Source organism: Pogona vitticeps, chromosome 3 (genome assembly GCF_051106095.1).
Source record: "Pogona vitticeps strain Pit_001003342236 chromosome 3, PviZW2.1, whole genome shotgun sequence".
Taxonomy (NCBI): domain Eukaryota; kingdom Metazoa; phylum Chordata; class Lepidosauria; order Squamata; family Agamidae; genus Pogona; species Pogona vitticeps.
In genome coordinates, this window is record NC_135785.1 from 115,910,699 (window position 1) to 115,926,175 (window position 15,477).

Sequence of the window (15,477 nt, forward strand, 5' to 3'; positions counted from 1 at the left end):
AAGTACTGTTAGTCTTCTGGGCATCTGGAGATGCTTTCTACAGTTTTGTATGTTTTTTTCCTGTGGGGTGGTATTTCTCATAAAATGTTCTGTCATCTGAAAACAGTGTTCCTGATGCATGTAAAAAGCAAGGATAGCAGTGTTGCCCCAAGAGAAAAATAAATGCAAAACCCATCTGAGATTTGGATCATTTTGCTGGTTGATGTTCCCGAATAGCTAGTAGTGTTGAAAGATATCTCTCACCGTCCTCCCCTGTGCATCCACAAGAAGCACAGGCTCGAGGAGTCCTCCAGAGCTTCAAACCAGCAGTTTCAGGAGGAGTTGAATCATAGATGGGTCTTGAACATATACCCAGAATAGTTCTTTGACATTGTGCTTCATGTCCCATGTGCTCAGCATATGCATGATTTCAGTCATATTAGATAACATAAGTTTCATTGGCTGACATCCTGGTGTTTAGTGTAGTAGAGTAAGTCACATTAGAGGAAGCCCACTGAATCAGTGAGGATTTGGTGAGTTATCCCCTCCATAAGTTCCCTTGATTCACATGGACCTACTCTAGTTGCGACTTACCGTGCTATAGTAAGTTGCAACTGGAGTAAGCCCTTTCATATCAATGGAACTTCCAGAGGAGTTCACTCACCAAATCCTCATTGATTCAGTGGGCCTCCTCTAGTGTGACTTACTACACTAAGCAAAAGATTTTAGCTTATGAGTAGGTACACTTAAGTTTCAAATGGAAATGAGCAGAAACTCATGTTGAAGGCAGCACATAATATGTACATGTCCTGAGTTTAATTTTAGGAAGATAATTGCAAATTGTGAGGCAGATGTAACTCATGGACAGAGCAAAGAGAGCTGTTTGCAAAATTTCAGCTGACTGTCCTCTTGCTCCGGTCGCAAGTCATCCGTTTTATAAGAATATAGAGCATAAATCTTTTCATAGAGCTTAGTCCTATGCATTTCTATTCAGTAGCATGGCCTACTGAATTGAGTAATATTTATTTGTAGCAGCTACTGCTTTATTAAACTTTGTTAAATGACTCTAAATTGTATGTATTTGTCATCTTTTTGCAGGAGCTATTGGCTATATGGGAACAAGTGCCTTTGTCAGAAAAATCTACACCAATGTGAAAATCGATTAAGGAAACTGAACTCTGGAACAGTTCATATTTGGGGTGGGGGGTGGGGCAGAGTATATAAACTTGCACACCAAAAAAGCGCAAGAAGAAAACTGTGCGTTTAACACTGGGCACTCTGTGGGTCTCTCTCTCTCTCTCTCATGCGGATCATTTAAAGAAACATCTCTTTTCACTGATCCTAGTTCTTACTGACTTCCTCCAACTGTTCGCGGCAAAGGCTTGGATTGTACTCCCTAGGCATTACCACAGTACATGCTTATCTCCCCAAAAACTAGCTCATAAAGGTGAAATAGACTAGCTCTCTTCAGTGAAGAGGACAAACTGTATTTAAGCATTTGTTCCATTCTATTAAAAAGGAAAGTAAAATATGTGGTTCCTAAAACTCCTGATTAGTTACTGATACTTAAATTACTGTTCTGGAAAGATTTATTCTCTCCAAGTTTTAGCGCTGTTTGACAGGGTAAAGAAACGCCAGGTGGTAACAGGATAACTTGCAGTATCACCTACTAAAATATATTTGTTTAAGAACAGAAATATTTGCATGCAATATCAGTTTAATAGGACCAACTTTCCATTTATTCATCATAAAGGAATTTCCAGCTATATTTGAGAGCCATCCAAAGAAATAATATACAAAGGTAGAATTCTCTGCACTGCAATTTTTGTACAGTTAGCAAGCAAAAATGTTAAATGAAGATGATGCATTTTGTTTTTATTCCACATTTGGAGGTCTAGATTAAAAATAACTGAATGTCTACAATGATTTATTTCTTTTCTTTCCCCCCCGTCTCAGCCACATACTCCCTATTCCCAGTTTGGAGTGTTTACTTGATAATTTAAAAGGGGTAACAAATGTATAAAACATTGAATGATGTAACTTAGATGTAGCTCCCAAATGTATTTGGTTGTACAGATTTACTAAAGAATACTTTTTTTGATGATTCAGTGTACAAATGTGTGAATTTAGGTGGCTTTTTACATCTTGCCTGCTGTTGCATGAAATGTTGGGGGTTTCCTTGCAATGTATGTGTCATGTTTTTCTGTTGACTGAAGCTCTTTCAAAAAGCAAAACCGTGTAATTTATAACAGTTTAATTTTTGCTTAGTTCCCTCTGGACACTTGTGTAATATCTAAAGCAGTGTTGCTTTAAGTGTTCAGAAAATTTAAAATAAACTTTTCAGACAAATGTTCTGATTGTGGAAAAGTAGATAAATTTGCAGTTTATTTTTGTTTTAAGGTAGGACCTCTGAATACCAGTTTCTGAATAAAGCACTCTTTTATTCTTCAGAGAACAAAACCAGAAGGATTGTTGCAGTCTAATTCCAGCCTGCTTTGTTCAGGGGAACCTGTGGCCCATCAGATACTTCTCCCTTCATCCCTGACTATTGGCCATTGCATCTGGGACTGAAAGGAAGAAGACTTCAGCAACGTTGAGGGGTCCACAGTCCCCGTCTCCCCATCTAGAAAGAATTTGCCATGTTTATAAGAAGCAGGTTCCCATTGAAACAATATAGTATGTAGTGGAAGAAGAGTACTTGCAGCAGGCCTTTGGAGCTTTTTGTTTTCAAGATGTTTTGAGGCAAATTTCAGCATGTAACCCCAAGTCAAATTTGCTGCCAAGGAGGTATTCTACCCAGAATTCAAATTGATGTGCATTTGTTGATTCTGTAGTGTGTGTATGTGTGTTTGTGTGTGCATGTGTAAGAGACAGAGAGGGAAGATAAGCTCCTATGGAATTTGTTTTCATATTGAGAAATAATTGTGCAAGAGAAATAAATCCAATTCATAGTAAAGGAATTGAACCTTTAATCTGGAATATGATGCCTCCAATCAATTATTTTCCTAAGGCAGTAGAGAAATATTACATGATTTTAGTCCTCTGGTTTTGGTTATATTTACAGTTCAGTCTATAAACCCAGTCATTTAATTTCTAAATTGTGGGTGAAATCTGTCACAGACTATGGCTGTACTGCTGCTTTTCCTTTTATTGAGGCTTGCAGTGAGCTGAAACACTGCGCAAGCCATATTAATATGATTATAGTTGTTCAGCAGAATTGCGTCTCTATCTGTAGCACATTGTGATGCAGAGAAGATTGGACTGTTACCTCTTTATAGGTTTGCAAACAGGAAATGTTTCTTAGAAGGAGTTAACATTACTAAGAAATCTAATTTGTTGTCATTATTGAAATATTACATTTCTATTCATTCTTGGGTTTTTATGCTTTGTACCCTGTGTGAAAAAAGATATAAATCATATCCCATGTACAGACAAACTGATACCTGTGTTAATAGGAAAATTAAATGATTTTGCATAATATATTTGTTTATGTGGGCATTTATATTCAGCCCCTTCGTGTTGCCACTCTTACGGCTTACAACGGTAATGTTAAAGACAATTACAATAAAACATGTTAAAAACTGGATAGTAGTAAAGTATGTGCTAGAAAACCATGGTAGCAAAATTAAAACTAACATTAGCAGGATTTTAAAGTCAAGGGAAAATAAGAATGCATTCACCTGGCAACACAGAGCATGGCTAGTATTTTGTGGCTCCCTTGGTGAAACATTATGTTCTGTTGTCATAGTTCTGTGTGATCCCTAGCTTGCCATCAGCCAAATAGAGATTGCCCTACTGAAAATAAGAGCTCTTACTCTTGGGCAAGGTAGTACTGGACATCCCCTTGTACAAGCTCAGAAAATATTGATGTGCTCGTGTTGATTGATTGTATTTAATGAACACAATTTTGACTTGTATCTTTAAGAATCAGTCGGAGAGCTTTGGATAAAAGAAGTGCCAAAAGTGAATAATTTTTCTATTTGTCAGTTCCCTAACTTTTAAAGCTAGGGCCACAAAGTGAAGAACCGCTAAAGGTTATCTAAATATATATGCAGATTCTCAATGGAAGATAGATAAGTCCTTGGAACACTTGAGTTATAAGCCAGAGAAGAGTGGTCCTCCCAATTTTGTTGAAGTATAGCTCTCATCAGTCCTAACTAGCATAGCCAGCGGTGAGGAATAAAATTTAGAGGGTCACACGTTGCCCATCTTTAGAGAATGTATAACTTCAAAGGCTGGCACTGATACTTCAGACTGTGCTGGGAAATGACCTGGTGGCCAGTGAAATTCAAGATCACCAGGCTGTGTTGACTTCTGCTAGACCTGGTCATCTGTTGTGTGCTGGGACAATGTGAAAATTTTGAGAGCTCTTCAAAGGCAGCTCCATATGTATATTAGGTTATAAATCAGAAATTATGTTGTTTATAGTTGTTTAATTGTGATAGAAGTAATGCATTATGGTTGCAGTAAAGATGGTAGAAGTGAAGAACAGATTTAAGGAGCTAGATTTGGTGGACAGAATACCTGAAGAACTATTGGATGGAGGCTGGTAACATTGTACAGGAGGCAGCAACAAAAACCATCCCAAAGAAAAGGAAATGCAAGAAAGCAAAGTGGCTGTCCAACGAGGCCTTACAAATAGGAAAAGTTACAGAAAATTGAATGCTGACTTCCAAAGAATAGCAAGGAGAGACAAAAGGGCCTTCTTAATTGAACAGTGCAAAGATATAGAGGAAAATAATATAAAGGGAAAAACCAGGGATCTGTTCAATAAAATTGGAGATATTAAAGGAACATTTTGTCCAAACAGAAGACATCAAGAAGAGGTGGCAAGAATATGCAGAGGAATTATACCAGAAAGATCTAGATGTCCCGGACAACCCAGATAGTGTGGTTCTGACCTTGAGCCAGACAAAAGAGAGCAAAGTCAAGTGGGTCTTAGAAAGCATGGCTAACAAAACAAGGCCAGTGGAGGTGATGGCATTCCAGTTGAACTATTTAAAATCTTAAAAGATCTGTTAAGGTACTACACTCAATATGCCAGCAAGTTTGGAAAACTCAACAGTGGCCAGAGGACTGGAAAAGATCAGTCTACATCCCAAAGAAGGGCAGTGCCAAAGAATGCTCCAACTACTGTACAATTGCAACAATTTCACATGCTAGCAAGGTTATGCTGAAAGGTAGGCTTCAGAAGTATGTGGACCGAGAACTCCCAGAAGTACAAGGTGGATTTCGAAGGGGCAAAGGAACTAGAGACCAAATTGCTAACATGCGCTGGATTATGGAGAAAGCCAGAGAGTTCCAGAAAAATAATCTGCTTCATTGACTATGCAAAAGCCTTTGATTGTGTGGACCACAACAAACTATGGCAAGTTCTTAAAGAAATGGGAGTGCCTGACCACCTTATCTATCTCCTGAGAAATCTATATGTTGGACAGGAAGCAACAGTTAGAACTGGATATGGAAGAACTGATTCGTTCAAAATTGGGAAAGGAGTACAACAAGGCTGTATATTGTCCCCCTGCTTATTTAACTTATATGCAAAATACATCATGTGAAAGGCCAGACTGGAGGAATCCCAAGGCGGAATTAAGATTGCCGGAAGACATATCAACAACCTCCGATATGCAGATGATACCATTCTGATGGCAGAAAGTGAGGAGGACTTAAAGAACTTCTTAATAAGGGTGAAAGAGGAGAGTGCAAAAAATTGTCTGAAGCTCAGCATGAAAAAAACTAAGATCATGGCCACTGGTCCCATCACCTCCTGGGAAATAGAAGGGGAAGATATGGAGGCAGTGACAGATTTTACTTTCTTGGGCTCCATGATCACTGCAGATGGAGACAGCAGCCACAAAATTAAAAGACGCCTGCTTCTTGAGAGGAAAGCGATGACAAACCTAGACAGCATCTTAAAAAGCAGAGACATCACCTTGCCAGCAAAAGTCTGCATAGTCAAAACTATGGTTTTTCCTATAATGATGTATGAAAGTGAGAGCTGGACCAGAAAGAAAGCTGACCGCCAAAGAATTTATGCCTTTGAATTGTGGTGCTGGAGGAGACTCTTAAGAGTCCCCTGGACTGCAAGGAGAATAAACCTATCCATTTTTGAAGGAGATCAACCCTGAGTGCTCACTGGAAGGACAGACCCTGAAGCTGAGGCTCCAATACTTTGGCCATCTCATGAGAAGAGAAGACTCCTTGGAAAAGACCTTGATGTTGGGAAAGTGTGAAGGCAAGAGGAGAAGGAGACGACAGAGGATGAGATGGTTGGACAGTGTCATCGAAGCTACCAACATGAATTTGACTCAACTCCGGGAGACAGTGGAAGACAGGAGGGCCTGGCGCGCTCTGGTCCATGGGGTCACGTCAGACACAACTAAACGACGACAAAGATGGAGAAAAGTTGATTCAACCTTTGTGTTGTATGTGACACTGAGCATGGATAAAAGAATTAACGGTAAAGAGTTGTCTGTGGATTTGAGAGAAAAAAATTGTGGAAAAACATCGAGAATCTGAAGGCTACAAGTCCATCTCCAGAGATCTATAGTTCCTGTGTCCACTGTGTGCAATATTATCAAGAGGTTTACAGCCCATGGCACTGTAGCGAACCTCCCTGGATTTGGACAGAAGAGCAAAATTACTGAAACATTACAATAAAGAGCTGTTCAAATGGTGGATACAGAACCCAGATTAACTTCCCAACAAATTCAAGCTGATCTGCAGACACATGGTACAACAGTGTCAGCTTGCACTATCAGTCACCATCTGAAAAGGGAAGCTATTGTAGGAGACTCAGGACACCACTGCTGACACAAAGGCATAAAAAAGCAAGACTGGAGTATGAAAAACGTTATGTGACAAACCTGCAATCCTTCTGGGAGAACGTACTGTGGATAGATGAGACAAAAGTAGCGCTTTTTGGTCAAGGACATCATGGCACTGTTTACAGAAAAAGAAATGAGGCATTCAAAGAAAAGAACACAGTCCCTACAGTCAAACGTATAAATTGTTCTGAGGTTATTTCTCCTTGGTATTTAATAGACTTGGCAAAGAGTGTTTGATGCTTTGAAGGGCAAGGAAGTATGTCTCATGAATTGTCTTTTCTTTTTCTTTTTCTTTGTTTTATGTTTTGTTTTGTTACGCTTAGCTTTAACAGACCTCTTGACACCGGATTCATGACATCCCACACCAAGGACGTGGCCATACCTGGGGCTGGATTAACAGTAAAGTACAAGGGGATGTCTATTTTTAACTCTCCGTTACATCATGTTAAATTAATAATCTGGGAGCCAGCAGAAGGTTCATTGTTGTTTTGGGGGAGCCCCCTTCAAAAAGGTGACTGCAGTCCATGTTTACAGTCACTGTGCTTTTGGATACCTGATGGTGGACATGAGGGGAACACTTCACGCCCTGCTGGTTGCAGGATGATCTAGATAGAGGACATTTTTCCATGGGCAAGGATAGTGTGAATTAAGTTGATATTCATGTGTGTTGACCTCACCATGTTTTACATTTCAGTAGAATAATTCTATTTTTCTAGGCTCAGAGAACAAACAAAAAGAAGGCCATATGAGGGATATACAGGGTACTGATTCATTCTATCATGAGGATGCTTCGCAAGTTATTGTCCACTATGCCAGTGTTTTCCAGAATATATATTTGAAACCCTTGGGACATTCTTTGGAGACCTTGAAGAGATTCCACAATAAAAAGAATAACAGCTAGCAAGCTTTCCTGAAAGACATCTTGTACAACCCACCCTAACTATTTGTCCAGCAGCTGCAGTATAATTCTTGGCATGTATCCCAGGTTGCATTCTCAGCTCTTGCAAAGCTATAGTGAAAGCCAGCAGTTCTGACCCATGTTTTGTGTGCCCTTCCCCCATCCTGAAATGTATCCACAATTCTCTGTCATTGATAAGGGTTTCGTTACATACAAACCAACTTGGAATGAGTTCTGTGAGGCAGGAAATGTTAAAAATGCTGCAAACAGTTGCAGCATTTTCTGTGAATCAAGTTTCCCCTTGGAAACATACCAGAAGTTATTCTTTTGGCATTTCAGTAACAGAGAAGTAACTGTGTTAGTCTGTCTCCGCATGTTTGAAAAACTGAAGGAAAACAAATGAGAGAAAGCAAAATATTGTGGCACTTTGGATATTTATTTTGGTGTGAGGCTTCTTCAGACACAGCACAAATAGACATGTTCTCCACACAAAAGATTGTGATCTCTTTTATGCTCATGCTCTCGTCCCTTGCTATCCGATGCTGTTAAGTCATCTTACCTGTGAGAACTGGGGGAGTGAACTAAGATAACCATGGCTTGAAAGACTAGAAAACCTCCTTTTATCTGGGTATCAAAGTCCTTCCATAGGATCCAGCTATAATGTCTGCCACATTATGCCAGCCTTCATTAAACCATTGTGGGAACCAAGCTGGCTTTGGAAAATACGTGTGTGAGAGAATCTAAGAATTTCATTTGCTCTGAGTGTTATAATTCAGTCCTCCAGCTTATTAAAGTAATATATTGCTTCAGTACTGATTGGATAGCTTACTGAGTTGGGTATCTGGCTGCAGACCCAGAAGTCAGGAGTTTGACTCTAGTGTGCATCCCACAAGAGCCGGCCTTTGTGGCCTTGGGCAACCCACACAGTCCCAGGATGCCCTCAGAAGTAGTAAATCACTTCTGAATATTCTTTGCCTGGAAAACTCTGAAAAGGCTCACCATAAGTCAGAACTGCTGGCATATTATCATCATCATTGTATTCATTCTGTATCCACAATTTAAATGCCAAGAAATGGACTGACATTACCTTGCAATATTGTGTCTGTATTGCCAACAGGAAAAAGAATTGCTATAAAAAGCTTTATATAGCAAAAGGTCTGCCTGAATATTTGTGAGGGTCTGCAATATTCTTTCATTACAAAAGGCCAGTCCATGATGACAACCCCAATTTCCACAGTCAAGATAGTCTGGAAGATCCCCCCTTTTTTTTTTTTTTTTTTTTTTTTTTTTTTTTTTTTTTGGCTTTCTGCCATTCACGAAGGAATATCAATGAAGGGGAAATTCCAGAACCTGAGTCCTGACAGCAAAGTGGATCCCCAAACGTTTGACAACCGAACAAAAGAGGAAATGTGAGGAGTCATCGGTGGCTGTTTTGGAACATTTTGTAAGAAATGAGTCAGATTTCCTGGGCAAACTGGTAACTGGTGAGGAGACATGGATCTACTGTTCTGATCCTGAGACAAAGGAACAGTCTAAGGAATGGAGGCACAGTGGTTCCCCCAGGCCAAAGAAGTTCCAAGTGCAAAGGTCTGTGCAGAAGGAAATGGCAACAGCTATTGGGGTGAGAAGGGAGTTCTGCTGGTGGAACAGGGTTCAACCATCAATGTAACATATTACTGTGCTTTACTGACGAAGTTGAGGCAAATCAAGGAAAAACGTTGAGGAAGGCTCTCCAAAGGTGTCATCCTGTTGCATGACAATGCCTTGTCACACACTGCAGGTGAAACAATGGCAAAACTGACGTCCTTAGGCTTTCAAGTGATGGCCCCATCCACCCTATTCTCCCGACTTGGCTCCTTCTGACTATTATCTGTTCCCCAAACTCAGAAAACACCTAAAGGCACAACGATTTGGGAGTATTCTGGAGGCAACTAATGCTGCAAATGAGTGGTTACACCAGCAGTCGGAAGAATTTTATTTGCAGGGACTTAAGAAGCTGCAGGACAGATGTTGCAAGTACATTGACTTCCTGAGGGAATATGTAGAATAGTGTGGCAGTTACAGCTTCCTAGCTAATTTTTTTTCTGGGAAAGGCTCAATACTTATCAGCACTCCCTCGTATCCCCTGACCTGCCTATTAATCTCTCTGTGGCTTCTGCCTATCTGCCTCCCCCCCTCTCCCCCCCTCCCCAGCCCCTTTCTCTCTCTCTCTTAATCACAATGGCTTCTAATTGGTGCCTCCCCAGTCTGTGACTTCTGCCTGCCTGTCTCTCATTCTAATTCTGCTGTCTGTCTCTGTGGCTTCTCTCTCTTGCAGTTCGCTCTCTCTTTGCCTCCTCTTTGGTTTGTCTCTCTCCTATTCTATGGTTTCCCTTTCCCCCCTCTGTCTTTTCTCTCTCACCCCTCCCCACTCTTACAGCTTTCCCTCTTCGTTTCTCACACACACACACACACACACACACAGTTTGTGTGGCCTCCTCCTCCCCTAGTCCCCATGTGTTCTGTTTCTGTGCCATCTCTCTTTTTACCTCTCTGTGACTTCTCTCTCTCTTTTCACCTTGTGCCTACTATCTTATTTGTTCAAAGGCATGGGTGTGGTGAGGCTGCCCAGAGGTAAGTCCCTTTCACCTGAATCAGACTTGTTAGTTTCCTAAGGTACTGACATTTGGGCCAATGGCTATAGAATACTGCAGTGAACATGTGCAGCAAAACTTTATGAGCATCTTCCTGTTAAACAAGCATCAATAAGATTCTGTATAGAGGTGGGCATGAACCAAAAAATAAAATGAACCAGGAAGTTTATCAAAATTGTTGCTTCAGGTTGGTTTGGGTTTGTCAAAAGTGATGAACTAAAACAAACTGAACTGATGAATTTATTTAGTGATTTTGGCTCCTTTGCCCATTTCCCCACCCCACCCAACAGCCTGCTCAGAAGCACTAGGCAACGCTGGGAGGGACCTAGATAGTACTGGATTGGCAAGCCAAGCAGCCAAACGTGTGGTTCAAAGGGCTCTGTTGCTTGTTCTTATTTATATGACCATTCATTCACGGGAGTCATTTTCACCTCAGATCCTGCTAGTCAGAGGAAACCCTTCTACCTTGGAACCAGATAAGCTCAGAGATCTCCAGCGGCACGTTGCTTCCCTTGTCAGGCAGCCTGTCTCTCTCGCTCTCTCTCCCTGCCCCGACCTTACAACAGCTCAGACCTCCAGTGTGGGATTGTCCATGGGGTTTGGGAAAAGGGTGCTGCCCCTCCCCAGTCCACCTCCTGGTGAGCAACACCCGGTGTCAGTTTCCCTGGCATGAACCATTGCTGGAATTTCCCCCAAGCCAGCTGCTAAAGGACTCTTTCCTGGGGGGGAATCTTTATGAACGACTTCTACTCCCAAAGTGCAAATGACTGAAAGTACTCTGGCCTTGAAGGAGCCTCCAACACACAAGGGTTTCCATAAACTTGGGTAAATTAAAATCCTTTGGATCTAAATTAACGGGAATGTTCTGTAATATCATACATGGGGTAAGCTGCTTAATCACGTTCATTTTAACACCTTTAGGAACATTAGTGAAGTTTGATTATATGTTAATAGATTCAGTCTGCTCTGTCAGGAACAATTCCCTTTCAGATATGATCCCAGCTACCCTGCATAGCTGCTATATACTCTACCTTGCAGGGCTCATGTCTGGCTGTGGTATATCTTTTGGTACCACTCAGGTGTGCAACACTGATACCATCCTGATTAACACTGTCATCTGCAAATTTAGACATCACATTGCTCATCTAAGACTCCAGATAACTTGTGTAAGGACATCACCATGTTCTAAACTACATGGTCAGACAGCCCACATCTTCCCTCTATTATGAAAATATTATGTTTTCCTGATGTAACTAGTTGTTGTGGCTTCTAAGGTGAGCATCTAGAAATGCTTAGAATTGGACTCCATCTTTCCTTGATCATATTTTACTCAGGCTCTCAAGAGATACTTTTAATTTAGACTACAACTCTTAACTACATTCATTTCAGAATAAGCCTCACTAATCGTAGCTGCACCTAACTGCCTAGGACAGAGCTGCTAAAACAACAGCTAGGTAAATTGCATATGCTTCAGCCCACCCTGCAATTTTGCTTTCACGTTCTCAGACGGGGACCCACCCCATTTTAAAAATGAACGTCCTCTGAACCAGCTAGCTTAGTTAGGCATCCTTCAGTCTCGAAAGACTATGGTAACGTGCTCTGTATGGAGGACTCGGAACAGCGTCTAGTGTGGCTGAGGAGGCCAATTCGAGAGTGACAATCCCTTCCAAACTGAAGACAAATCCAATCTGTCCCCTGTCCAGCTCCCTGGTTTTGCTGCTTTTGTGACTTCCTCTTTGCCTCAGCCTGCTGAGCAAGGGTCTCTTCAAATTGGGAGAGGCCGTGATGCAGTGCCTGCCTCCAGGCTGAACGCTCAGATGTCAAGGTTTCCCATCTTTTGAGGTCTATTCCTAAGGCCTTCAGATCTCACTTGCAGATGTCCTTGTATCGCAGCTATGGTCTCCCTCTGGGGTGATTTCCCTGCACTAATTCTCCATACAGGAGATCCTTTGGAAGCCGACCATCAGCCATTCTCATGACGTGCCCAAGCCAACGTAGACGTCGCTGTTTCAGTAATGTATTCATGCTGGAAATTCCAGCTCGTTCTAGGACTACTCTGTTTGGGACTTTGTCCTGCCAGGTGATACCAAAAATCCGTCGGAGGCAACGCATATGGAATGTGTTCAGCTTCCTCTCCTGCCGTGCACAAAGGGTCCAGGACTCACTGCAGTACAGGAGTGTGCTTAGGACACAGGCTCTATAGACCTGGATCTTTGTATGTGTCGTCAGCTTCTTATTGAGCCATACTCTGTGAGTCTAGAGAACATGGTGGCTGCTTTGCCAATGCATTTATCCAGCTCGACATCCAGAGAGAGGGTGTCAGAGATGGTTGAGCCAAGGTACACAAAGTCATGAACAACCTCCAATTCTTGTGTGGAGATAGTAATAGAAGGAGGTGAGTCCACGCCCTGGCCCATGACTTGTGTTTTCTTCAGGCTGATTGTTAGTCCAAAGTCTTGGCAGGCCTTGCTGAAACGATTCATGAGTTGTTGGAGGTCTTCAGCAGAGTGGGCAACAATGGCTGCATCATCTGCGAAGAGGAAGTCCCGCATGCATTTCAGTTGGACTTTGGTCTTCGCTCTCAATCTAGAGAGATTGAAGAGCTTTCCATCTGATCTAGTCCGGAGATAGACACCCTCGGTTGCAGTTCCAAAGGCATGCTTCAGCATGACAGCAAAAAAGATCCCAAAAAGTGTTGGTGCGAGGACACAGCCCTGTTTCACTCTGCTTCGGATGTCAAAGGGGTCTGATGTTGAGCCGTCAAAAACTACAGTGCCTTTCATTCCCTCATGGAGAGATCTGATGATGTTAAGGAGACAAGGTGGACATCCAATCTTGGAAAGTATTTTAAAAAGGCCATCCCTGCTAACGAGATCAAATGCTTTTGTAAGGTCTATGAAGGCCACTAAGTGGCTGTTGTTGTTCCCTGCATTTCTCCTGCAGCTGTCGGAGGGAGAATACCATGTCAGTGGTGGATCTATTAGCTCAAAAACCGCACTGTGATTCTGGATAGACTCTGTCTGCAAGCACCTGGAGCCTCTTCAGCACAACACGGGCAAACAGCTTCCCTACAACACTAAGAAGAGAGATGCCACGGTAGTTATTGCAGTCGCCCCTGTCTCCTTTGTTCTTGTACAATGTGACGATATATGCATTCCTTAATGTCCTGTGGTACTCCACCTTCCCTCCAGCAGAGACAAAAGACTTCATACAGTTCGGTGGTGATGATCTCCTTACAGCATTTCAGCACTTCAGCAGGGATGTTATCCTTTCCAGGTGCCTTGCCGGAGGCGAGGGAGTCCAAGGCCACTTTTATTTCTGCTAAGGTTGGTTCGCTGTCCAGCTCTTCCAAGACAGGCAGTCGCTTAATGTTATTTAATGCTTCCTCGGTTACTACATTCTCTTTGGAATATAGCTCAGAGTAGTGCTGTACCCAGCGTTCCATCTGCTGTGCTTGGTCCTGGATGAGCACACCTGTAGAAGACTTCAAGGAAGCAGATTTCTTCTGTATAGGACCTAAGGCCTGCTTGATACCGTCATACATTCCTTTGATGTTACCTGTGTCCGCTGCTAATTGTATATAAGAGCAGAGCTGGAGCCAATAGTCGTTGGAGCATCTCCTGGCAGCCTGTTGGACTGGGCTGCGAGCAGCTCGAAGAGCTTGCAAGTTGTACTCGCTAGGACAGGCTTTGTATGCTGCTAGAGCTCTTCTCTTAACCTCGATGGCTGGCATTAACTCCTCTGAATGGGCTTCGAACCAGTCAGCCATCTTTTGGGTCTTCTTGCCAAAGGTGGACAAGGCGGTGTTATAGACAGTGTTCTTGAAGTGTTCTCATAGTTCAGGTGCATTTGCATTAGCCGGACCTGGAAGGGCTTCCTCAAGTGCTTGGGCAAATTCCTTCACTTTTCTTTGATCGCGAGTCTTCCTGATGTCAATACGTGGTCTTCCTTCCTTTTTCGTGTGATATACTCTCTTTGTTCGCAGTTTTACTCTACTACACACCAGGGAGTGATCAGTATCACAATCAGCACTCTGGTAACTGCGTGTGATCGTAATACTAGGAAGGCTGGAATGTCTAGTGAGGATTAAATCGAGCTGATGCCAATGCTTGGATCTTGGATGTCTCCAGGAAACTCTGTGTTGCAGCTTCGTGTTAAAGAATGTGTTGCTGACGCAAAGACCATAATGGCAGCAAAGCTCCAGCAAGCGTTGGCCATTTTCATTCATCTTTCCAATGCCAAAACGGCCTGGACAAGTGGGCCAAGAATTATGATCAGCACCAACTCTAGCGTTAAAGTCTCCAAGAATGAACAGTGCCTCTCTTTCAGGGACTTTTTTGATAGTAGCTGCCAGATCATCATAGAATTTCTTTCACTTCTGGAGTGGATGACAGTGTTGGTGCATATGCACTAATGAGGGTTACTGGTCCTGCTGATGAGTGGAGCTGCAGAGACAGGATTCTTTCACTCCCCACAGTAGGTGGAACAATGGATCTCAGCAGAGTATTTCTGACTGCAAAGCCAACACCATATTCCCTGGACTCATTTGATGGTTTTTCCTGCCAGAAGAATGAGAAGTTTTTTTCTTTGACAGATCCCGAGTCTGGCAATCTTGTCTCTTGCAGGGCAACAATGCCCATCTGCAGTCTACTCAGTTCCATGTCAATGACAGCTGTCTTGCGCACATCGTCTATTTCTTGCAGGTCGTTAGGAAAGCCATAGTCAGGAAAGCCAGGGGTCATTGTCCGTACATTCCAGGTGCCCAGCTTTAGGGCAGAAGTTTTCTTATGATTGTTGCATGGTGCACGGTTATCGATCTGCTTGTCGGGTTTGACCCTAAACCCCATGCACTCCGTGAAGTTAACAGACCGTGGCGAGGTAGCACCTTACTGGCTGGGGGCTGCCCAGCTTAAGGCGGGTGGTATCTACCTAGTGAGGTGCAATGACCTCTCCCACCGTCAGAAGTAGCCCCTGGCGTCCTGCTCTATGCCAATTGAGCAAAGACTTCTGACCAGTAACTGCTACTTCCCATGTTGTTTCGACGCTGTATGCGAAGCTGGAGTGTCCTCTCCAGAGCACGAAGCCTAGGTAAAGTAATATGGAGGATAGGCTGTTACCCAAGCAGCAAATCCCCCTTCTC

The 15,477-nt window shown here is 42.6% G+C and overlaps 1 protein-coding gene across 1 annotated transcript in view; it reads left to right on the plus strand.

Moving 5' to 3' along the window:
- The window catches only part of TM9SF3 (transmembrane 9 superfamily member 3), a 42,775-nt gene extending 39,316 nt beyond the window's left edge, over positions 1-3,459 (plus strand). The window contains exon 15 of the mRNA XM_072994946.2: positions 1,078-3,459. Coding sequence (XP_072851047.1) covers positions 1,078-1,145 — 68 coding nt within the window. The 3' untranslated portion in view covers positions 1,146-3,459. The remainder of the gene's footprint in view (positions 1-1,077) is intronic.
- Positions 3,460-15,477: the final 12,018 nt, after the last annotated feature.